The 24,614-nt window shown below is 31.1% G+C and overlaps 1 protein-coding gene across 5 annotated transcripts in view; it reads right to left on the bottom strand.

Moving 5' to 3' along the window:
* The window catches only part of psq (BTB-domain-containing protein pipsqueak), a 326,851-nt gene that overhangs the window by 285,505 nt on the left and 16,732 nt on the right, over window positions 1-24,614 (bottom strand). For all 5 annotated transcript variants that reach the window (XM_075308792.1, XM_075308794.1, XM_075308791.1 and 2 more), the window contains 2 exons: window positions 6,154-6,556; window positions 5,925-6,089 (listed from right to left, as the gene is read on the bottom strand). In XM_075308792.1, coding sequence (XP_075164907.1) covers window positions 5,925-6,089; window positions 6,154-6,300 — 312 coding nt within the window. In that variant the 5' untranslated portion in view covers window positions 6,301-6,556. The remainder of the gene's footprint in view (window positions 1-5,924; window positions 6,090-6,153; window positions 6,557-24,614) is intronic.

Raw genomic sequence — 24,614 nt, 5'->3', positions numbered from 1 at the left:
TTCCTAAATTTGGCCATAATACTCATTTATTAACCAATGTTACCCAAATTTAAAATTTTGATGTACTATCCGATCGTATTTAGACTTACATGTAGCTCTTACATAATAATATTTCCCAGAGTTTTAGAAATTTGGATTTATTACCCACACTAATTGAGCGATTTCCTTTTTTTAATAATGGACTTAATATTATTGGCATACTAACTCTGCAGGTATTAAAGCAAATATAGCTCCAAAGATGTGGCATTTCTATTCAGATTGAGAGAGAGCTCCCATAAACATGTGCCCCTAATTTGCATAAATATGAAACTATACTTTAATTCCCAAACCTATACCAATGATGCCCTACAAATGCTTATGTATACTACATCACTAGGGGTGGTTTAGAGTATTATATATAGTCGGGCCCGGCCGACTTTCTAATTTTCTTACGTGTTTTTTGTTAATAAAATTGAATTAAACTAAATTGGTTTAATGTACAACAATCTGTAGATTGTTATTACTTAAAATATTTAAAGAATCCTGAAAATTTCGGGATCCAATAAAAGTCCCGAAAAATCTTTACGATTTGTTACAAATCTCAAGATGTTCTCTACACATTCCTCTTAAAGTGAATTAAAAGCATGCTTTCCACGCAAGAAGGGCTTAGTTTATACGGTACTTTCAATAATTAGAAGCTATTTTGCTGGGTGCTATCATGCCGAGTTGCATTTTCCTTTATTAAATCACTCTCATTGAAATTTGGCACAAAGTATTCCGTTATGACATATCTTGGTCGTCAATGTTACATGTCCAATACACCAGCCGCCGATGGCCAAAATTAAGTGTCAGCTGCCGCCGCTGGCAAAAATGGGTCGGCTTAATTTTCTGCTTAGCATGCATACAAAGCCAAGCTAAACTCAAGTATAGAGGATTGAGAAGAAAATACATTTTGGAGTTTTTAACATTTTTCCGGATGGGTTGAATTTGGCACTGACATGGGGATCTACTGCGGTGAGTTAAGAATTACAGAGCTACACACAGAAAAAAATATCACCAAAATATTTCCAATTAAAAAGTTAATTGAAGTTGAAATTTTTTTCAATTAATAAATTAATTGATACAATTAACTTTTTAATCATGATAGAAACATTAAGTTAGTTAAGTCAATGATTGAAAATTTTAAAATTTTTAATTAAAAAATTAATTGATATAAATAACTTTTTAATCAAATTCGGAAGACTAATTCAGTTAAAAAAAGTGCTGATTTTTTTTAATTTTTAATTAAAAATGTATTTCAAACAACCATTTGTTAAACCAAATAAAAACTCTAAGCCAATTCAGAAAGTAATTAAAAATAGTTACCTTTTTTAATTAATAAATTAATTGAGTTTTGCAATCAACATCAATTAAAATTTTGATTGAATCAATTAAAAAATTAATTGAAATTTGCTGAAAAAAATCAATTAATTTTATAATCAAGAATTTTTTCTAGGCCCAATTAAAACTGTGATTGATACTATCATTTTCGTGATTGAAGACATTTCAATTAAAAATTTAATTGGATCAATTAATTTGGTGATTGAATCAGAAAAAATTTTTTTTGTGTGCATAAGATGAGCAGCTAATGCGATATTTTTCAGATGGATGTGCTGGCAGTCAATCAGCAATAAATGTCATGGGCAATGCGAACAATTGAAGCTCTCACTAAACAGCAGAGTAATACTGTGTGCTGGGACATTATGGAATAATAGCCAGATGGGCTGGCTAAAGAGGCGCTCGAGGCACAAATCCGACTTACGGGCGCTTTTCCTCCACAATCTTTGCTTATTTACAGAGTCAATGTCAAATATGATTACTTGTGGGAAATCCGTTGGCCTTTTTCTGTCGGCTATGAGCAATGGATGATGTCAATAAAAACTCTGGAATTCTAATGTACTGGAATTGGGGCACTTCATAGGCATCATAACAGCACCTAAGGCACTTGGCTAATTTGTTTAGGTAATAGTGACAGAACACACACAAAAAAAAATTTTCTGATTCAATCACGAAATTAATTGATCCAATTAATTTTTAATTGAAATGTCTTCAATCACAGAAATGACAGTATCAATTAAAAAATTAATTGAAGGTCAATTAAAAAGTTAATTGATTCATTAAAAAATTAATTGATACTATTATTTTTGTGATTGATTTTTGTTTCAATTAAAAAATTTGTTGAATCAATTAAATTTTTAATTGAATATTTTTTAAAACCCAATTAAAATTTTAATTGGAAAAATTTTCGTGAAATTTTTTTGTGTGCACGTATTATTTTTCTTCACATAGTCATATATCTCCGTTTTACCAGAAGTTTCTTTCATTTCGAAACAATTGTTTTAGTGATACCAAAATTAGATTGTTCGTTCGAAATACGTGATAAATATCTCCCCTTGATTTGGATAATTAATTCACGTGTTTTGGTTTTAGTTTTAGACTGATCCCTAAAGGATATTGGTGTAAATTGTCATGCGCGGTACTATCACAGGACTGGTGGTACCCATGCTTCAACTTTTTATATATATACCCACCCAGTGGTATAAACATAATCATTTCATAATCCTACGTTCTTACAGCAGCATCTGGGATCTCCAACTCGACAGTTAATTTGCTACCGCACAATACTGCACAAAGCCAGTTTTTTTCTGCGACAAACTTCGGCGTGCGAGGCTTCTTTACACCTTTCATTAAAAGGCAATGTAAATGATGAGCAGTCAAACATTTTCTAAGGCGGTTTTTTGAAATGCCTCTTTTTGCTATAAAAAGTCGCAATATGGTTCTACTATCAATGAGTGGCGATATTGTCATCCTTTTTGCACTATTCATACATGTGACGGTTGCTATGATATACTCTCTGATGCATCCACAATGCTTAACCCCTTATAGAGCCATATATATGACGATTTGACATTCCTTATTCCGCAGTTAAGTGTATAAGGCTACGGGAAAACAGATCTGCGATGTGTTTTTGCTATTCTTTCAAGAGTTTTACTGGATGATCCCGTTGCTGATGTACAACAAAGTTCAATGACTTATGATGTAAGAATGTTCATTCGGGTTTTGGATTTCGATGCTACCAGAAGAAAAAAAGGCAATAATGTGTGGAATTTAAAAAGAATCATTTTGCCACATAACGCATTAAAACCTAGGTCTTTGTCAATTTTTAATTTGTTCAAATGTTTGCATTTTATACCTTACAAACCCAGTAATCCTTTGAACGGAATCCCGGGAAATTATAAAAAAAAAATCCGACAACAAACCCATAACGGAATGTCTTAAATGACTCGGAAATAACACGAGGTCACAAAACGTGCTTCATTTTCGAGAACAATGAAGCAATAGCAGATATTATGGTTCGGTCGCGAACCGTATTGGACTGCAAAAGCATGATCTATGAAAACTCGGAATAGCAGGATCCGCATCATATGGGTACTGAGACATGCCAGAATATGAGGAAACGTAAAAGAAAATGAACTAGAGATAAGAGCTAATACACATAGGACAGATAACTTAGAGAACGCAGGCAATGCAGTTAGATAAAAGGGCACGGGAGATACATAATGCGATCAATCCCACGGTGGCGGGTTCTTCGTACCGGATTGACCCGATGGATTCCACCCATTGGCCAGCGGCTGCTACATCTGTGTACGTGTTGTTTCGTCCGTATTTTTGTGTTGGAGAAGGTGCAACACGGGGAGCTTTCTCCGTTTGCTGTTGGTCCAAACCGGGATAGAGGAAAACCCCGGACCATGGTACTGTTCAGTCTGCCGAAACCTGATCCACCACCGTACGGTTTAGGTGAGGTGTAACCGGTGCTTGGAGGGGGTGCACTTCCGGAACTGAAATTTGAGGATATCTCCCACCAAATCCTCAACCACACTATTCATTACATGGACGGCGGAATGTCAGAGTCGACGACGTAATAATTCCGACCACAAATTACCCCAAGATTCTCGGGGTCACATTCGACAGCCTCTTTAAGTCGTCCGCCCATGCCACTGAAATTTGTGATAAGCTCCGCGGTAGAAACAAGGTCCTCAAGTCGCTTGCCGGCAGCACTTGGGGTGCGGACAAAGAAATCTTGTTGACTACATATGAGGCAATTGGCCGGTCAGTGGTAAACTATGCAGCGCCAGTGTGGACACCTCAAACGAGCGACACGCAGTGGAATATCATACAGACCTGTCAGAACGCTGCCCTTAGAACTGCAACAGGATGTCTCCGCAGTACACCCCTGGATCACCTTTATGCGGAGATCAAGATCATCCCATTGCGTCGACACAATTACATGTTGTCAAAGGAGTACCTCCTGGGTTGCTATCGAAGCAGTCATCAAAATCACCATCTTGTGGATAGACAACCTCAACCCAGGAATGTAAGGGTTGATCTTCACCTGCTAGAGCGCGAGATCCAGCGTTATAAACGAGAGCCTCTAGATCAGGCAGCATACCAGACAAGTGTGAACAGGAGTCATGAGGATACTATTCTCGGAGTCCGACCACCGCCCATAGCACCGGAGGAGGCAGACCCAACTAAGATCAGGCAAGTGCAGCCGCCTCAACTCCTACAAATCAGTGATTGATAGCAGCGTATCTGACGTGTGTCCCATCTGTAATCAAGGGCCACATGACACTCGTCACCTTTTCGCTTGCCCAGCTAAGCCTACCCGTCTCATCACTCTGGACACACCCCACCCTTGTCCCAGAGTTCCTTGATCTGGCTACTAGTTGAACTACATAAGCATAGAACAAAATGGATGAAACTACATTAAAAACTGTTACAAAATAAAGTGATGTGGACTAATCCAAGGGTCGGAAGAGCGACGAAAATAAATTGGCCTGTTTTTAGCTTCAAATTACATAATGAAAATAAAAATAAATAAAATACTATGGGGTGACCCAAACCAAACAAAAGGGGAACGAATCTAGAATTGAGAGCTCATCTGCGCAGAATAAGCAGCAGAGAATGGTGCATGTAGGGCGTGTTTTGAGGATAAAGAGACCTTGGAAAATTTTGTCACTGCCTTTCCTTTACTAGACAAGGAGTTAACCATAGAGGTGAAGAGGGGAATCGGGACCTGGCCCAGTTGAGAAATAGGAACTAGAAACAAAGTAGGGAATTCATTATGGACACAGAGTTCCTGGAATAAAAGAAGGGCACGTTGAAAGAAATTACAGCGCACTTTCTGTACCAGTGTCCGCACTTTCGGTACCAGTGTCTTTTAGAAGAAAAACTATGCTCGGTTCAGTTATATCCTTTTCTTTCAGGATATTACTGACGTACGGGACTGTAATCTGAAGGATATACTCGCCTTTATCAAGGCTTCTGGATGGAAGACCTAGAAAACGTGATTTGGCAGGAGAATGGAAAAAATCTCTTGCAACATAAACTATTCTTGTTAAGGAATAGAAAACAATCTTAATATTTATAGCCCATGTGGTATGCAAATATATTGTCTTTAGTCGATCGCCTTACTTAACGAACATTTCATACCTAAATGTAAAATATGTGGAATGCCACATCTTAAATATGTACATCTATGGAGAAAGGGGTATATGGACCACCACCAACGAGTGTAACAATATGGCAATAATTAAATAAATAATGAAGAACGCTATACAAATCCCCAATAAATTAAACTACAACAACAAAATAAATGTCAGTGTGTGCACTCGTATGTGGATATGCAAATAAACAAACAGCAATTATGAATTGCGGTCATTGTTTAATTTGCTATGGTGCCAGCAATAAAATTCGCCTACTACAAACACAATCAATTGTCATGTAATATAAACCATAAATGTAAAAAAAAAAAACAAAACCAAAATAAAAAACTTTATTCCATCTGGTTTTAAACACCCTGTATTTCTGCAATCATATTCCCCTCGTTTGTCAATAAAACTTACCTGTAATTCTGATTCGGTAACATCGATTTCACCGCGATATACAAAATCTATAATAGTTTTCAAATCTGTGAAAATTATATCGCCCGGCAATATGATGGTCGGATGTTTACAGGGATTCTCTAGCAAGAGCTTTTGAAAATATGACGAACAAGCGGATAGCACCACCTATGGAAAGGAAATTGGTTACACATTAATACCAGCAATATGAATGATATTTAGTTTCACTTACCTTGTGGGCTTTAAGTGAACCATGTTCACACGATAGTGTAACATCGACAAATGATAGATCTTCACGCAATTGTTGAAACACCGAAGTCATGGTGTTCTGATAGTTGTTCCATCGTAAACTAAAATATTGATGACTTCGTTGAGCCATTTTGTTGCCGTTATGTTTGTTATTTTTGCTGGTGGTATTTTGTTGAGTTGATTGTTGGTTGCTGACGATTCTATCCTTTGTTTTACTTTAGGGATAGAATTTTCTTCAAGTAGGTTTATTTTCCGATACGGCAATTTCCTTGTCGATATGATCGCCTTGATATCTACTTCTTAGGTCTTGAGATACAAATTGTTAACTTTTGTATCAATTTTATTTGTGTTATTTTACTGCTTCAATATCAATTAATTTTGATATCCTGCAAGAAGAAAGAAGACATAAAAAAATATTCTTTGAGATTTATATTTAAATGCAGCTTAGAGAACGCAAGGCCAAGGACTGAATTCAAAAGAAATGAGCTGTGAATGCAGAAGGATGACAAGAACTCTATGAATGAAGACAATGTCAGGCATATCTTGGTGGTTAAAAATTAATCCAAAAAAAATTTTTGACAAAATTTTCTATAAAAATAAAATTTTGCAAAAATTGTCTATAGAAATAAAATTTTGCAAAAATTTTCTATATAAATAAAATTTTGCAAAAATTTTCTATAGAAATAAAATTTTGCAAAAATTTTCTATAGAAATAAAATTTTGCAAAAAATTTTTATAGAAATAAAATTTGGCAAAACTTTTCTATAGAAAAAAAAATTGGAAAACATTTTCTATAGAAATATAATTTGAATATTTTCTAATAGAAAAAAAGTCTTGCAAAAATTTCATAGAGATGACATTTTGCAAAAAATTTTATAGAAAAAGAATTTTGAAATTTTCTATAGAAATACAATTTTGACAGAATTTTTTATAGAAATAAAAATTCCTATAGAAAAAAAACTGCTAAAATAAAATAAAATTTTCTAAATAAAACATATATACTATTAACCACTTAGATTAACATTACGGTTTTATACCGACCAGTGTTAGGAGTAGTTTTGTTTCGCAGAAATAGGTTATATAACTTTAAGTCGAATTTATTTCTCTTTTTATAAAAACATATAATATATATAACTCAAAGCAAAAAAAAAAACAAAATTAAACGAATAGATTGTCATGATAAGTCCCTATTAATTTAGAAGATTATTCTGTTTAATTTAATATTATAATTAGTTTAAGCTTTTATTTTTATCTTAATTTAATTAATTTTAGTTTTAAATGTTTTTGTAGTCTTATTGTAATTTATGTTAAATTGGCCATCTGAGCCTTCGAATTACAAAATTTAAATAAATAAATAAATAAAAATAAAACATATTTTCTATGGAAATAAAATTTTCTACAGAAATAAAATTTTCTTCAGAAATAAAATTTTCTATAGAAATAAAATTTTAACAAAATTTTGCAAAAATTTTCTATTGAAATACAATTTTGCAAAAAATTTTCTATAGAAATAATATTGTGCAAAATTTTTCAAAATTTTTTTATAGAAATAAAATTTTGAAAAATTTTTTGTTTGGAAATAAAATTTCTAAAGAATACAATCTGACAAAATTTTCTATAGAAATAAATTTTTAACAAAATTTTCTATAGAAATAAAATTCTGCAAAATTGTTCCTATAGAAATAAAATTTTTAAAAATCTTCCTAAATAAAATTTGGAGAAAATTTTCTAGAGAAATAAAATATGGACGAAATTTTCTATAAAAATAAAAATTGGACAAAATTTTCTAGAGAAATAAAATTTTGATAAAAGTTTTCTATTGAAATAAAATGTGGACAAAATTTTCTAGAGAAATAAAATTTTGTTAAAAGTTTCTATGGAAATAAAATTTTCTATAGAAATAAAATGTTTCTAAAAGTTTTCTATAGAAATAAAATTTGGACAAAATTTTCTATAGAAATAAAATTTGGACAAAATATTCCATGGAATAAAATTTTTCAAAAAGTTTTTTATAGAAATAAAATTTAGACAAAACTTTCTATAGAAATAAAATTTGGACACAATTCATTCCAAGGAAATAAAATTTTTGCAAAAATTGTCTATGGAAATAAAATGCTGCAAAAATTTCTTATAGAAATAAAATTGTAAAAGGTTGGCTGATAAGTCCCCGGTCTGACACATAGATGGCGTCGCTAGTATTAAATGCATATTATTTTTATATAGTACCAACCTTCAAATGATACGTGGCAAAATTTGACGTCAGTAAGTCAATTAGTTTGTGAGATAGAGCGTCTTTTGTGAAGCAACTTTTGTTATTGTGAAAAAAATGGAAAAAAAGGAATTTCGTGTTTTGATAAAATACTGTTTTCTGAAGGGAAAAAAATACGGTGGAAGCAAAAACTTGGCTTGATAATGAGTTTCCGGACTCTGCCCCACGGAAATCAATAATAATTGATTGGTATGCAAAATTCAAGCGTGGTGAAATGAGCACGGAGGACGGTGAACGCAGTGGACGCCCGAAAGAGGTGGTTACCGACGAAAACATCAAAAAAATCCACAAAATGATTTTGAATGACCGTAAAATGAAGTTGATCGAGATAGCAGAGGCCTTAAAGATATCAAAGGAACGTGTTGGTCATATCATTCATTAATATTTGGATATGCGGAAGCTCTGTGCAAAATGAGTGACGCGCGAGCTCACATTTGACCAAAAACAACAACGTGTTGATGATTCTGAGCGGCGTTTGCAGCTGTTAACTCGTAATACACCCCGAGTTTTTCCGTCGATATGTGACAATGGATGAAACATGGCTCCATCACTACACTCCTGAGTCCAAACGACAGTCGGCAGAGTGGACAGCAACCGGTGAACCGTCTCCGAAGCGTGGAAAGACTCAAAAGTCCGCTGGCAAAGTAATGGCCTCTATTTTTTGGGATGAGCACTGACTATTATATGGCGTTATGTGAGCGTTTGAAGGTCGAAATCGCGGCAAAACGGCCCCATATGAAGAAGAAAAAAGTGTTGTTCCACCAAGACAACGCACCGTGCCACAAGTCATTGAGAACGATGGCAAAAATTCATGAATTGGGCTTCGAATTGCTTCCCCACCCACCGTATTCTCCAGATCTGGCCCCAGCTACTTTTTCTTGTTCTCAGACATCAAAAAGATGCTCGCAGGGAAAAAATTTGGCTGCAATGAAGAGGTGATCGCCGAAACTGAGGCCTATTTTGAGGCAAAACCGAAGGAGTACTACCAAAATGGCATCAAAAAAATTGGAAGGTCGTTATAATCGTTGTATCGCTCTTGAAGGGAACTATGTTGAATAATAAAAACGAATTTTGACAAAAAAATGTGTTTTTCTTTGTTAGACCGGGGACTTATCAGCCAACCTGTTATATAGAAACAAATTTTTATACAGAAAACAAATTTTGCAAAAATTTTCATAGAAATAATATATTGAAAAAAATTTCCTGCAAAAAAAAAATTGTGTAAAAATTTTCTAACTATAGATATAAAATTTTCAATAGAAATAAAATTTTGACAAAAATTACTATCATTATTTTTGTTTTTGATTTCAGCTTAAAACCATGCATTGACTAAACTACAAGTGTAGCTTAACCAACAGAGGAAAAGTATGCTTGTCGAATTTATTTGGGCAAAGCACTATAGACTGCAAGATGGTTGGATGGACGCACGTTTCGGAATTACCACATTCCTCATCTGAATCCTCTACTTGCAGTAAAACTAGCAACCAATTATCAGAATAAATTCGGGTAATTCACTCAACCCAAAGTGAACCACTCTTGAACCTTCCGAAAAAAGGGTTTCGATAGTCGGCTTTGCCTAAACAAAGTTGCAAGCATTTCTCTTTTCCTTTGCCAAAGTCAAATCAGCAATTTGAGTGCATTGGGACAAAAATGTCTATATAAATAAAATTTTACAAAAAATTTCTAATCTAAATAAAAATTTGGACGAACATTTCTATAGAAATACAATTTTCAAAAATTTTCTATCTAAATAAAATTTTGCCAACATTTTCGATAGTAATAACATTTTACATATTACATTTTTTTATAAAAATACAATAACATTTTGCAAATTTTTTTATAAATAAAATTTTTTATTGTAATAAAATTTTACAAAAATTTTCGTCTCATGAAAATAGTTCACTTTTAACAGATGCCCAGTTTTCAGTTTTGTCCAAGTTCGAGAGGCTTCACTGTACATATTAAACACGCACATTTTTCGCCACAATTACTGTCAGCTTAGTACATAGTAAAACACATTTAAACCTCCTATTTGTTTAGTTCATCGAAAGGAAAAAGTTTTTTGCTTTACCCTGTCCATTACCCTGCTCGTGATGGCTTTGTTCATAGTGGAAATTGGCAGACTCCTGCTATTTCTGTACAAAATTCAGTTTTACAATGGGATGAAGCCCTGACATAGCATATTTGCGGGCATTACACAGCTATAAAAAAAGAGAAACTTTTCAGTCGCTGTTCTTTCGGTTCATGGAAAAACAACGCTTTGTCGTACTTAACAGCAGTAACTTTAGGTTGTTTTGATGGTTTGGTTTAGTTAAATAAATGCATTTGGCATTTTGTGGCAATAATCAGCAGTAGAAATACGGGACGAATGGCGGAGTTAATAGGCCTTCCTTAACATCGAAACAGTTACTGCACGCTACTTCCGAAGAAGAGTTGGGAGGCAGTCGGACGGGCTTTGAAAATCATGATCATGGTTAGCCCAATATTTCGGGCTCACTTAGACTATTCAATCCATCGTGATCACGGTTGTCACTCGTGCCAAAAATAATCTACCAAAATTTGAAGAAAATTTTACCAAAAATTTTAAAACAAGGGACTTGTAAGTTATATGAAAAGATGATGTACAGTGGGAGAAAAGATGATTCAATTTGTAAGGAAATTTCCCAAATGTTTTCTCCATAAGGAGTTAGCATAAAGGGCCCAAAATTGAGTTATCTCTCCCAGCCAGATCTATACTAAAGGCTGTGGAAAGGTTCTTTCGCCCGAACCGAAACATGTACAGTTCAGGCGTGTATAGATTTGTATCTGGCGTTTTCTTTTCAATGGCTCTATTAACCATGTTCCTTAATCTATCTGTCCATAAAGCTCGAAAAATAATTGTATAATTAGAAATTTTATTTCTATAGAAAATGTTTGCAAGATTTCATTTCTATAGAAAATTTTTGCAATTTTTTTTCTATAGAAAATTTTTACAAAATGTTATTTCTATAGAAAATTTTTGCAAAATTTTATTTCTATAAAAAATTTTTGCAAAATTTTAGTTCTATAGAGAATTTTAGCAAAATTTTATTTCCATATAAAATTTTTGGGAAATTTTATTCCTATAGAAAATTTTTGTGAAAATTCATTTCTATAGATAATTTTTGCAAAATTTTATTTATATAGAGAATTTTAGCAAAATTTTATTTCTATATAAAATTTTTGCAAACTTTTTTTTTTATAGAAAATTTTTGCGAAATTTTATTTCTATAGAAAATTTTTGCGAAATTTTATTTCATTGTTGTTGTTTTTTTATCTCAGCTTAAATAAAAAAAAAACAATGATTAAAGGACAAAAACCAACAATAACAAAACAAAACGAATGAAAGAAAGAAGAGTAAGCACGCTCAAAATAAAACCCAGCCAACTTCACTCAAATCGATGATTTGATGGTGGCAAAGGAAAAGGGAGATGTTTGTACGAATTTATTTCGGCATAAGCCGGCTATCAATGTAAACCCTTTTTTCGGAAGGTTCAAGTGTGGTTTATTGTTGGGTTTGAACTGCCTGAATTTATTCTGATAATTGGTTGATAGTTTTGCTGCAAGTAGAGGATGCTGATGAGGAATGTGATAATTCCGAAACGTGGGTCCATCCAACCATCTTGCAGTCTATAGGGCTTTGCCCAAATAAATTTGACAAACATTCTTTTCCTCTGTTGGTTAAGCTACACTTGTAGTTTAGTCAATGTATGGTTTTAAGCTGAAAACAAAAAAAAAACAACAACAATGATTAAAGAACAAAAACCAACAATAACAAAACAAAACGAATGAAAGAAATTTTATTTCTATAAAAAATTTTTGTGAAATTTTATTTCTATAGAAAATTTTTGCAAAATTTTAGTTCTATAGAGAATTTTAGCAAAATTTTATTTCTATATAAAATTTTTGCAAACTTTTATTTCTATAGAAAATTTTTGCGAAATTTTATTTCTATAGAAAATTTTTGTGAAATTTTATTTCTATAGAGAATTTTGGCAAAATTTTATTTCTATATAAAATTTTTGCGAAATTTTATTTCTATAGAAAATTTTTGTTAAATTTTATTTCTATAGAAAATGTTTGCAAAATTTTATTTCTATCGAGAATTTTAGCAATATTTTATTTGTATATAAAATTTTTGCATACTTTTATTTGTATATAAAATTTTTGCATACTTTTATTTCTATAGAAAATTTTTGGGAAATTTTATTTCTATAGAAAATTCTTGTGAAATTTTATTTCTATAGAGAATTTTTGCGAAATTTTAGTTCTTTAGAAAATGTTTGTAAAGTTTTATTTCTATAGAAAATTTTTGCAAAATTTTATTTCAATAGAAAATTTTTGCGAAATTTTATTTCTATAGAAAATTTTTGTGAAATTTTATTTCTATAGAAAATTTCTGCAAAATTTTAGTTTTTTAGAAAATGTTTGTAAAGTTTTATTTCTATAGAAAATTTTTGCGAAATTTTATTTCTATGGAAAATTTTTGTGAAATTTTATTTCTATAGAAAATTTTTGCAAAATTTTAATTCTTAAGAAAATGTTTGTAACGTTTTATTTCTATAGAAAATTTTTGCGAAATTTTATTTCTATAGAAAATTTTTTTAAAATTTTATTTCTATAGAAAATTTTTGGGATTTTTTTTTCCTATAGAAAATTTTTGTGAAAATATATTTCTATAAAAAATTTTTGCAAAATTTTATTTCTATAGAGAATTTTAGCAAAATTTTATTTTTGCAAACTTTTATTTCTATAGAAAATTTTTGCGAAATTTTATTTCTATAGAAAATTTTTCCACAATTTTAGTTCTTTAGAAAATGTTTGTAAAGTTTTATGTCTATAGAAAATTTTTGCAAACTTTTATTTCTATAGAAAATTTTTGTGAAATTTTATTTCTATAGAAAATATTTGCAAAATTTCATTTCTATAGAAAATTTATGTAATTTTTTTTTTCTTCTATAGAAAATTTTTACAAAATTTTATTTCTATAGAAAATTTTTACAAAATTTTATTTCTATAGAAAATTTTGGCGAAATGTTATTTCTATAGAAAAGTTTTGCAAACTTTTATTTCTATAAAAAAAATGCAAAATTGTATTTCTAAATCATGATCGTGCACCCAGAAAAAAGTGACCCCTTCTTTAAGTTAAAATGAACTCATTGTGAAGAAAGTTGAACTTCGTATAGCGCCAAAGCCATTTTTATTTGTTTGAACGATGTGATTTTCGTAGAAATTAGGAATAATGTATTCCATATAAAGGGTGATTTGTTAAGAGCTTGATAACTTTTTTTTTAAAAAAAACGCATAAAATTTGCAAAATCTCATCGGTTCTTTATTTGAAACGTTAGATTGGTCCATGACATTTACTTTTTGAAGATAATTTCATTTAAATGTTGACCGCGGCTGCGTCTTAGGTGGTCCATTCGGAAAGTCCAATTTTGGGCAACTTTTTCGAGCATTTCGGCCGGAATAGCCCGAATTTCTTCGGAAATGTTGTCTTCCAAAGCTGGAATAGTTGCTGGCTTATTTCTGTAGACTTTAGACTTGACGTAGCCCCACAAAAAATAGTCTAAAGGCGTCAAATCGCATGATCTTGGTGGCCAACTTACCGGTCCATTTCTTGAGATGAATTGTTCTCCGAAGTTTTCCCTCAAAATGGCCATAGAATCGCGAGCTGTGTGGCATGTAGCGCCATCTTGTTGAAACCACATGTCAACCAAGTTCAGTTCTTCCATTTTTGGCAACAAAAAGTTTGTTAGCATCTAACGATAGCGATCGCCATTCACCGTAACGTTGCGTCCAACAGCATCTTTGAAAAAATACGGTCCAATGATTCCACCAGCGTACAAACCACACCAAACAGTGCATTTTTCGGGATGAATGGGCAGTTCTTGAATGGCTTCTGGTTGCTCTTCACTCCAAATGCGGCAATTTTGCTTATTTACGTAGCCATTCAACCAGAAATGAGCCTCATCGCTGAACAAAATTTGTCGATAAAAAAGCGGATTTTCTGCCAACTTTTCTAGGGCCCATTCACTGAAAATTCGACGTTGTGGCTCGTTAGTAAGTCTATTCATGATGAAATGTCAAAGCATACTGAGCATCTTTCTCTTTGACACCATGTCTGAAATCCCACGTGATCTGTCAAATACTAATGCATGAAAATTCTAACCTCAAAAGAATCACCCTTTATTAGTTAACATTTTCTTATATTTATGTACCACTATACTACAGAAAGAAAAAATTTAACTAATTTGAATTCATATATGGAATGATTTTATTGAAATTTTTTCATTCATTTGGACAAATCTTACACATTTGTGGTAAAACTTTTACTTCATAATTAGAACTGTTTACCTTCGTTTTTAAATACAATTTTATTTATTTCTATAAGCAACTTTATCTTCAATAAAAGACATGTTTTATTAATATATTGAATATATTTATTAAGAATCAACAGCATCGAATCTCTTTGAAATATTAGTTTATTATTCCACTATTTCCAATTTCCGTGTGATATTATCAACTGTAAAACGCACTTTTTCTTCTTCTTGTACTTTTCACTTTTAATAAGTTGCTGCCTAACGATTTTGTCCTCCTTTTACAATTTCAATACCTACAAATATAAAAAATCATAAAACATTTTTGTTGCAAAAGGTTAGCGTCACTGAATATTACCTGATAATTGAAGATTCCAAAATGAAGACAAATGAAAGGGTTGTTATTCTGCTGGTGTTTTCTTTCTTTATACACTATCACGAACATTGATAGATTTATTTAAAAAAACGAAAATTTTTCTCACTAATTTAAAATAACAAATATTTTATATATTTTATTTGTTATTTATTATATTATTTTACCATATTATTTTTTAACAATCTCTCCGAAACAACGCGATTCCAACTAAAAAACAACCGACGCGCAAATATATCGATTACACCCACGCGCAAACACATCGATTACGATGACAGGTATCGATTACAGGTAGACAATAGAAATTTAGGAAAATTTCCTATATTCTAACAAGTGTGTTTCCTTAAGTTTTTAAAGGATTGCATACTTCTTAGTACGAACGAACTAATATATTTTTCTATGCCAAGTGTTGTTCGTATGTATGAAAAACTTTCTATTATAAAGGAAGTCGCAATTATCATTTTATAAGAAATTTTACTAATTTTGAGGAAACTTGGTTTTAGTTCGGTTTTTGTTTATTTTTACGAATGCTTTGTTATCGGTGAATAAAATTTTCTTTTTCAGTAGTAAATTCTTATACCCAGCGAAGAAAATAGTATGAGTAAAATTCCATGCCTTATTCTAGTTAATGAACTATTCCTAACTGCTTACAGTTTAGGATTTTTTTACTGAAACGATTAAATTTTATTATTTTTCACAAAAATTTACCTTAATGGAAATAAAATGGATAAACTATATTGATGAAAATTTTTTCCTTTAGTTTCAAAGGCACTTTTTTCTGGGTGTGCGCGGCATCCATATTAAGACCTGTACTATGTTCGGTTCTCGTGTTGAAATTTCCATAACTTTTTATTAATCCTTACTGTGCTGTACTGAAGACGTCTTTCGTAAAAAAATTACTCGAAAATGTGTGAACAAAGTTTTTATTTATGCAATTCGGGTTCAATAAATAAAATCGATGAATCGATCACAATTATGGACCCAACTGCATTATAGTCCACACTGGGGGCCTCAAGACAAAACCCTTTATTGCTTCAACTATTGCGGTACGAAATATTGCTGAAATCAATGAACAACTGCCTCATGTAGCACGATCGTCGTCAGTGTAGCCGAGGCCAAAAGTTACCAGCATCACTAAATTTTTTTAGTTGTTTTGTTTAATCTGGGATGCAATAAAGGTAACCAAAATGAAAAAAACATTTTTAGGGTTATTTTTTTGTTTCGTCGCAGTCTAAAGGTACATACTAAGGGTTTTGAGACAATACACCAACAAAAAGGTATTATTTAGGTATTTACTTGAAGTTGTTGTTTGACCATTACTTTTTTTTGAATGACTGACGTGTATACTCGCTGATCTTTGAAATGAAACCAGTTTACGAGTTATTTTTGAAGGGCTGTTTCAGAACATATTTGGCAGACTATGTAAAGTCATGCAGTTTTTTTAGTTTAATTTAATGCCCAGGAAATTATTTGGAATTTGAAGTACTTTTCAGACTGCTGAAGCTGTATTGTTGTTATAGGTCAGTGTTTTTTTTTGTGGGTATTTTACTTTATTTAGCAGGCAGATGTGATGTGAAATTTGTTAATGGTAGTAAATGTAAATGCTTTTGGGATAATATCAAAGTTCCCGCCTTGTACATAGACTGACAAAAACGAAATATTATTTCTGCGTCGATTAACTTCTAATTAGTGCTGGTAATAGTATTAAGATGCAGCATTAAAATTAGATCTCTAAAAGATCCTCGTAGTATGTGCCAGTCCATTCACATCGTACTGTCAAGAAAAAATCCCAAAAAAAAACTAATGAAATTTGTCCCCAATTTGGTCTACGGAGAACAACAACAACAACGATTTTTGAGGAGTAAATCATATTTAGAGTATTTATTCCATTATTAAACTTGCAGATGCCGTATTATTTTTATAAATATTTTATGAGCTAGAGCCTGATCCCGTCAAATGTGGAATAGGAATTATTCCCATTTCATACTCCGTAACTGAAGTATCTAATATTCGAAATTTCTCTTACGTGATGTGCTTCTATTCGTCACCTATAGTATTTGTTATTTTCATTACATCCTGATACTCTCAATAAGTCCTTTATAGACAGAGCAAGGTAACGCTAGCTTTTGCCATGAAAATAAATGAATGTATTGTTATGGCGGCAGATTTAGCAGCCATTAAAGCTCGTTATTTAGAATTTAAAAATCATCGCAAAGTTCATGTTCAAAAAACCGGATTCGTTTTATACAAAGAGGAAATATTCCGCATCCTTCTTCCCACCTACATACGAGAGGACATTGTTACATAGCCATTGTATTCCTAGTTGTTATGGCGGGAAATGAACACCGAAAAGGTAAAGCAACCAAATTCAACGAAGAGAAAATTGTAAATTCCTCTACGAGGGTATGTATTGTGCATTAAAAGCGAATGAAATGAATTAAATAGAAGTCCAAAGCAAACTTTGTTGATGTTCATAGGAAGTTTTCAACGGAATCCATAACAGCGCTAGCGAGTACACTCAAAAAAAGTGAACTCTCTATTTCACTAAAGCCAATTTAACTTTATTTAAGTTCATGGAATTATTATGTTTGGAGAAAGTTTCTTTTACTCTAATAGTTTTTTGAGTACGTTAGTTAAATTAACTAAAAAAAGGGGAAAAATTATACACAAATTGAGCATAAAAATTTACTAAATTCGCATTTCTCAAAAAATTTGTCAAAATTTTGTTTCTATAGAAAATTTTGTCAAAATTTTATTTCTATAGAAAATGTTGTTAAAATTTTATTTCCATTCGTATTGTTTTTTTATTGTTGGTTTTGTTCTTTAAGCATTGTTGTTGTTTTTTTTTTTTATTTCAGCTTAAAACCATACATTGACTAATTGCGATTTCGATTGGGGAAAAAGGTGAAACATTCTCGAAATTGATTGCCACATATGAAGGACACTGTCATAAATTTTGGTTCCTATGTCCCTCAAAATGTTATGAATTAATAATAACTTTGGAATGACACTACCATTTGGGCGAAAATACAATGACGGAAAAAGTAGTGTAACACCAAGGCAACATATTTTTTGCGAAACGAAAACGCCCTAAACTACAAGTGTAGCTTAACCAACAGAGGAAAAGAATGTTTGTCAAATTTATTTGGGCAAAGCCCTATAGACTGCAAGATGGTTGGATGGACGCACGTTTCGGAATTACCACATTCCTCATCAGCATCCTCTACTTGCAGCAAAACTATCAACCAATTATCAGAATAAATATCAAACCTTTTTTCGGAAGGTTTAAGTGTAGTTCACTTTGGGTTGAGTGAATTACCCGAAGTTATTCTGATAATTGGTTGATAGTTTTGCTGAAACTATCAACCAATTTTCAAAATTTTATTTCTATAGAAAATTTTATTTCTATAGAAAATGTTGTCAAAATTTTATTTCTACAGAAAATTTTGTCAGAATTTTATTTCTATAGAAAATTTTGTCAAAATTTTATTTCTATAGAAAATTTTGTTAAAATTTTAGGTCTATAGAAAATTTTGTCAAAATTTTAGGTCTATAGAAAATTTTGTCAAAATTTTATTTCTATAGAAAATTTTGTCAACATTTTATTTCTATAGAAAATTTTATTACTATAGAAAATTTTGTCAAAATTTTATTTCTACAGAAAATTTTATCAAAATTTTATTTCTATAGAAAAATTTTCCAAATTGTATTTCTATCGAAAATTTTGTCAAAATTTTATTTCTATTGAAAATTTTGTCAAAATTTTGTCTATAGAAAATTTTGTCAAAATTTCATTGCTACAAAAGATTTTGTCAAAATTTTATTTTTACAGAAAATTTTCTGAAAATTTTATTTCTATAGAAAATTTTGTCAAAAATGTATTTCTATAGAACATTTTGTCAAAATTTTATTTCTATAGAAAATTTTCTGGAAATTTTATTTCTCTAGAAAATTTTATCAAGATTTTATTTCCATAGAAAATTTTGTCAAAATTTTATTTCTATAGAAAATTTTGTCAAAATATTATTTCTATAGAAAATTTTCTCAAAATTTTACTTCTATAGAAAATTTTCTCAAAATATTATTTCCATAGAAAATTTTCTCAAAATTTTATTTCTATAGAAAATTTTGTCAAAATTTTATTTCTATAGAAAATTTTGTCAAAATTTTATTTGTACAGAAAATTTTGTAAAATTTTTATTTCTATAGAAAATTTTGTCAAAATTTTATTTCTATAGAAAATTTTCTGAAAATTTTATTTCTATAGAAAATTTTGTCAAAATTTTATTTCTACAGAAAATTTTGTAAAAATTTTATTTCTATAGAAAATTTTGACAAAATTTTATTTCTCTAGAAAATTTTCTGAAAATTTTATTTCTATAGAAAATTTTGTTAAAATTTTATTTCTACAGAAAATTTTGTAAAAATTTTATTTCTATAGAAAATTTTGTCAAAATTTTATTTCTATAGAAAATTTTCTGAAAATTTTATTTCTATAGAAAATTTTGTCAAAATTTTATTTCTACAGAAAATTTTGTAAAAAATTTATTTCTATAGAAAATTTTGTCAAAATTTTATTTCTATAGAAAATTTTCTGAAAATTTTATTTCTACAGAAAATTTTGTCAAAATTTTATTTCTACAGAAAATTTTGTAAAAATTTTATTTCTATAGAAAATTTTGTCAAAATTTTATTTCTATAGAAAATTTTCTGAAAACTTTATTTCTATAGAAAATTTTGTTAAAATTTTATTTCTATAGAAAATTTTTGCAAAAATGCTTCGACAATTCGTTCAAACGCATGCAAAAGGGTATAGATCTCAATGAGGAAAATTTTAAAAAAGGGATTTTCGATATTTGTTTTTTTTCTCTAGTCCCGCCGTACTTGCTATTAGGAGACAAATTTGAATCTATTTTTCCTGCTTCTTTTCCATGGGCTATAAAATTCAGACTAGATTTCATATAGAAATTTGTTGAATTCAACAAATGTAGAGACAATTTCATTAATATTGAAGGCTATTTCAGAATTATTAAAGCGAAGTTGGCCTTAGTCCAACAAAATTTTCTTTCATGTAAAGATACGTATAATGCAAAACAAAACGCTTATTCGTATTTTAAGGACATATTTTTTCAGTACATGAATGGAGCCTATTATTTGTCCTACTCTAATACAAATGTCCAGGCTTGGCATCATCATCTCATTACGTTGTATTCTGTTGTTGTTTTTTTTTTTTTTAACGCTGTCTGAAATTTTGCTTCAATAACTCAGCAAATATTATATTCACAAACGATGTTGATGCTTTTCGCCGATCCGCCCCCACCATAGCTTTACCTTATATCCTTTTGTGTTTAGAACGCAATTTTATTTTCCTTTTTTTCCTGCAGCTTTTGGTTAGTGCGATTGCAACTTTATATTCGTGTTTCACAGCAGCTATTTTTCAAGGTCTGCTTGAGGCAAACAAAAATTTTTCGGAAACGAGTTTAGTTATTACCCCTTTTTCACACTCACCGTTTCCTCTCTGCCATTGTGTCGAGTTGTTTCTCTTGCTTGCCCTTGTATCGTTTGAGGAAATAGTCCATAAACCCCACATGCATCCATGAAAATATTCATTGAATATTTGTGGCATAGTAGTTTTACTACAATTGGCAAGTAGAGCTAGTACCTAACCCGTATGAGTGGCACGAGTTTTGGTTGCTAAGTAGCATCTCAGGTCGTTATCGTGAATTTCCTATAGTAGATTTAATTGGGTGTTTTTTGTGACATTAAGATGCGTGTAACAGGCTTTGGTAATGCAGTTGAAAATCTGAACGACTTGTATTCAAATTCAAATATAGTCAAGTTACATGTTAGTTGCATGCCTCTTGGCAACGATACCCAGCAAAAAAAGCATCACAAAAAAAGTAATGAAAATTTTCTTTTTGGATCCGGAAGTGGTGCAAAATTGACGCAGAAGCGATGAATTTAACATGGGCTTGTCATAGGACGGAAGTCCTCCATTTCAACAGCCGTTGCACTGAATTTGCATCACTTCTTTAGGTGTGATCCGAATTCAATGTTTTGGATGTGAATTAAGAGATTTTGTGATATTTTGAAAAATTAATAATTGTTAATTTTTTTTATGAATTTTAATGCATTCTTACATTTGTGTGGAACGTTTGGCATCAAATATTTTCAAAAATTCGCAATTTTTTCAGATTGGTTTTAGCATTTTTTTCGACAAAATTTAAACGATTTGTACCATTTTATTACAAAAACAATTAAAATTACGCATTAAAAGTATGAAAAAACCAAATTATAAAAAATTGAATTAAAAGAACTTCGTGGTTAGTTAAAATAAAGAACATCATTGGGAGTGCATCTTCTGGAAGTGCTTTTAAAGTTGTGCCTTTGGAAGAACTTCCAAATTTTTTTGCTGGGTAGTTAAACAAAGAAAAAATATGAAAACCTACCAACTAAACATTTGCATTAAAATAAATCAATATACAGTAGGGGAGAAAATATTGGTCAAGAGCAGGGCTGTGGAATCGGAGTCTCAAGTTTATGCTGGTGCAGGAGTCGTAAAACTTTTGCTCGACTCTGGCAACTTCCAATGGTGTAGATTTGCTTTATGTCTACAGTAGTTTAGACAAGAATACTGGTAGTCCACCTCCGATTTCGCTTAGCAGGCGTATTTCATGGTGTTACCAAAAGAGCTAGCGTAATAACCTATTACAGGATTTTACTTCTTCTAAAAACTTTTATTTTGAAGTTTTGTCTTTTTATTTTATTTTATGTTAGATTAGGTTAGGTTAAAGTGGCAGCCCGATTAAGTTTCAGACTCACTTAGACCATTCAGTCCATTGTGATACCACATCAACTAAAAGTACCTATTACATATGGGCACTTCTTGTTTTAACCGCTGAACCTTCTCGATTATTTTCCTCTGTTAAACCAACCAGATTGTTCCGATATATACCAAGTAGTGGTGGAGACAGCTCTCCCCGAGTACAATACGAATCTGAAATCAGATTATTCAATTGGTTAACAGTTTTTGAGAAATTTCGGTCTTAAGTTGAAATTCAGATTTTTGGCCGATTTTAGTATTTGGACCACTGTGCCAAAAATCGGCATGGGGGGGATATACCAAGTAGTGGTGGAGACGGCTCTCCCCGAGTAGAATACGAATCTGAAATCAGATTATTCAATTGGTTAACAGTTTTTGAGAAATTTCGGTCTTAAGTTGAAATTCAGATTTTGGGCCGATTTTAGTATTTGGGCCACTGTGCCAAAAATCGGCATGGGGGGATATACCAAGTATGTGATATCTTTACATAAAAATGTATGTTAGTAAATGCGCAATCCAATTGTAATGCAACAATAAATGAAATACAAATGCATGCCGATTTTTGGCACAGTAAATCTGAACTTACTGCTATATATACATGTCTTTTTATTTTTTTGTTTCGTGTTTTTCAAAAAAAAAACTCGCATATAAAATTGTCAATATTCGATTTAAAAAATCTATAGAGTTTGTTAGACGCGAAATGAAGGAGATGTTCATAAAAGAAAACAAACAAACAAAAGAAATGCCAAAGTTAACTCCACTCATTCCAAGACACGCACACAACCCATCACGATGACAGCACTCCAATTGGCGAACATTGCAATCAAAACAAAATACCATGTTATACAAAAAACGAAAAAAAAAATTAGAGGTGGAGGAAGTATTTCCATGGAATGTATTTATAAGAAACTACTGATGTCTTTTTTTCAGTGTTTTCGGAATTCTAATTCTAATTGGTTGTTATGGTCGTTCCTTCTTTTGTTTTGTTTGCTATTGAATATTTAAATTATCTTAACATAGAAATGGTTCTATGTAAAGTAGTCTTATAGAAAAATATCACTACGAATACATTAACCTGTAAGAAAATATTGTGTGTACGCTCGAGTACAAGTTCCTAACAAATTAACGAGAATGTGAAAAAAAAAAACAATCTTTTAAAATATATTGTTTTGAATAATTAAAGTAACTAATTAAAGTAACAAATGGCAAATAAACAATTATTATGCTAATAACAGCATGAACCTAATAACGGTAACATCTCTGACATTCAAACTGACTTCTGAATAAGGGTGACACATGGGAATGTGTAAATCCGAATATGATATGGGTTTGAAGATAAATGTGTGGTTTGTATCTTCCGAAAATTTACCAGTTCAAGCAATAGAAAGTTACCAAGATTTCTCACAGAATGATATCCAAAAAAATATCTATCATTGCCAATGGTAGTCAGTGATTCCAATATTTTTCTGGCTCTTGTCCCCAAATTAGGAAAATTTAAATTGAAATTCTTGTCAAAAAATCCCAATACACTTTTGACAAAGTTTTATGAAACAAATAAAGAAAAAAAACTATAAAATTTCTGTCATACCAGGTCGGTGCTAGCCCAGATTCTAATGGGCTCCCAGTTCTTTGAAAGGACGGTTTATCCTCCGGAGCTATTAACGTGATACTTCTATGAACACGTATTTCTTGATGGACTAGTAGACTAATAAAGTCCTTATTTGTTTTTGTTTTATTCAATTTGGCTTTATTTTATAATTTGAAGCCTCAGGTGGACAATTAAAAAAAAATTCATTACAACTTAAAAATTATTTTTAAAACATAATAATAAAATAAAGGGAAAATATTTGTACATAATATTAATTTAAACTAAATCTGTCTGTATATTAATCAGGACATTATTATTACAATTTATTTATTTATTTTTACTTTTGTTTTTTTTATTTTTTTTTTTTTACTTTATGTATACAAATTCTTCACATAAATTAGTACAATGAATGAAATAGTTTTTTTTTTTTAATTTCTATTTTATTTAAACTAATAGGAACCATTTTTTCCGAAAAATCTAATTAAACCCCAAAATTCTTCACAAAAATCCCCAATACATTTTTGACAAAGTTTTATGAAACAAATAAAGAAACAAGTATATACAGCACTAAGTTCGGCCGGGCCGAACCTTAAATACCCACCACCATGAACCAAATATTAGGGTTTCCTTTGAAATTTTAGCAGGGCTTGAGGACTTGAGGACACTTCCCGAAGATAAATTTAAAGATTTCACCTATGAGGACTATATCAGATTCTGGATTTATAAGAACCATTTTTGTTTGAGTTTTAGAGGAATCATTAACATCTCTTGTAAGTGTGCAAGAAAATTATAAAATAACGTCTTGATTTGAAATCTTAAATCTGTAGAAGTAAAATCTGGAAATTTTACATTGAGTTTCAAGCAATTCAAGTGAAGTCGGTCTATATGGAGGCATTACCAAATGGACCGAGCCTAAAATACCAGAATATTTACAATTTCAGGCAAATCAGATAAAAATTACGGTTTCTAGAAACCCAAGGAGTTAAATCGGGAGATCGTTCTTATGGGGGCTATACTAAAACATGGACCGATACTCACCGTTTCCGACACACC

The sequence above is a fragment of the Haematobia irritans genome, chromosome 5, assembly GCF_050003625.1.
Source record: "Haematobia irritans isolate KBUSLIRL chromosome 5, ASM5000362v1, whole genome shotgun sequence".
NCBI lineage: Eukaryota > Metazoa > Arthropoda > Insecta > Diptera > Muscidae > Haematobia > Haematobia irritans.
The sequence above is the reverse complement of the archived record's forward strand: the minus strand, read 5'-3'. Positions and strand labels throughout refer to the sequence as shown.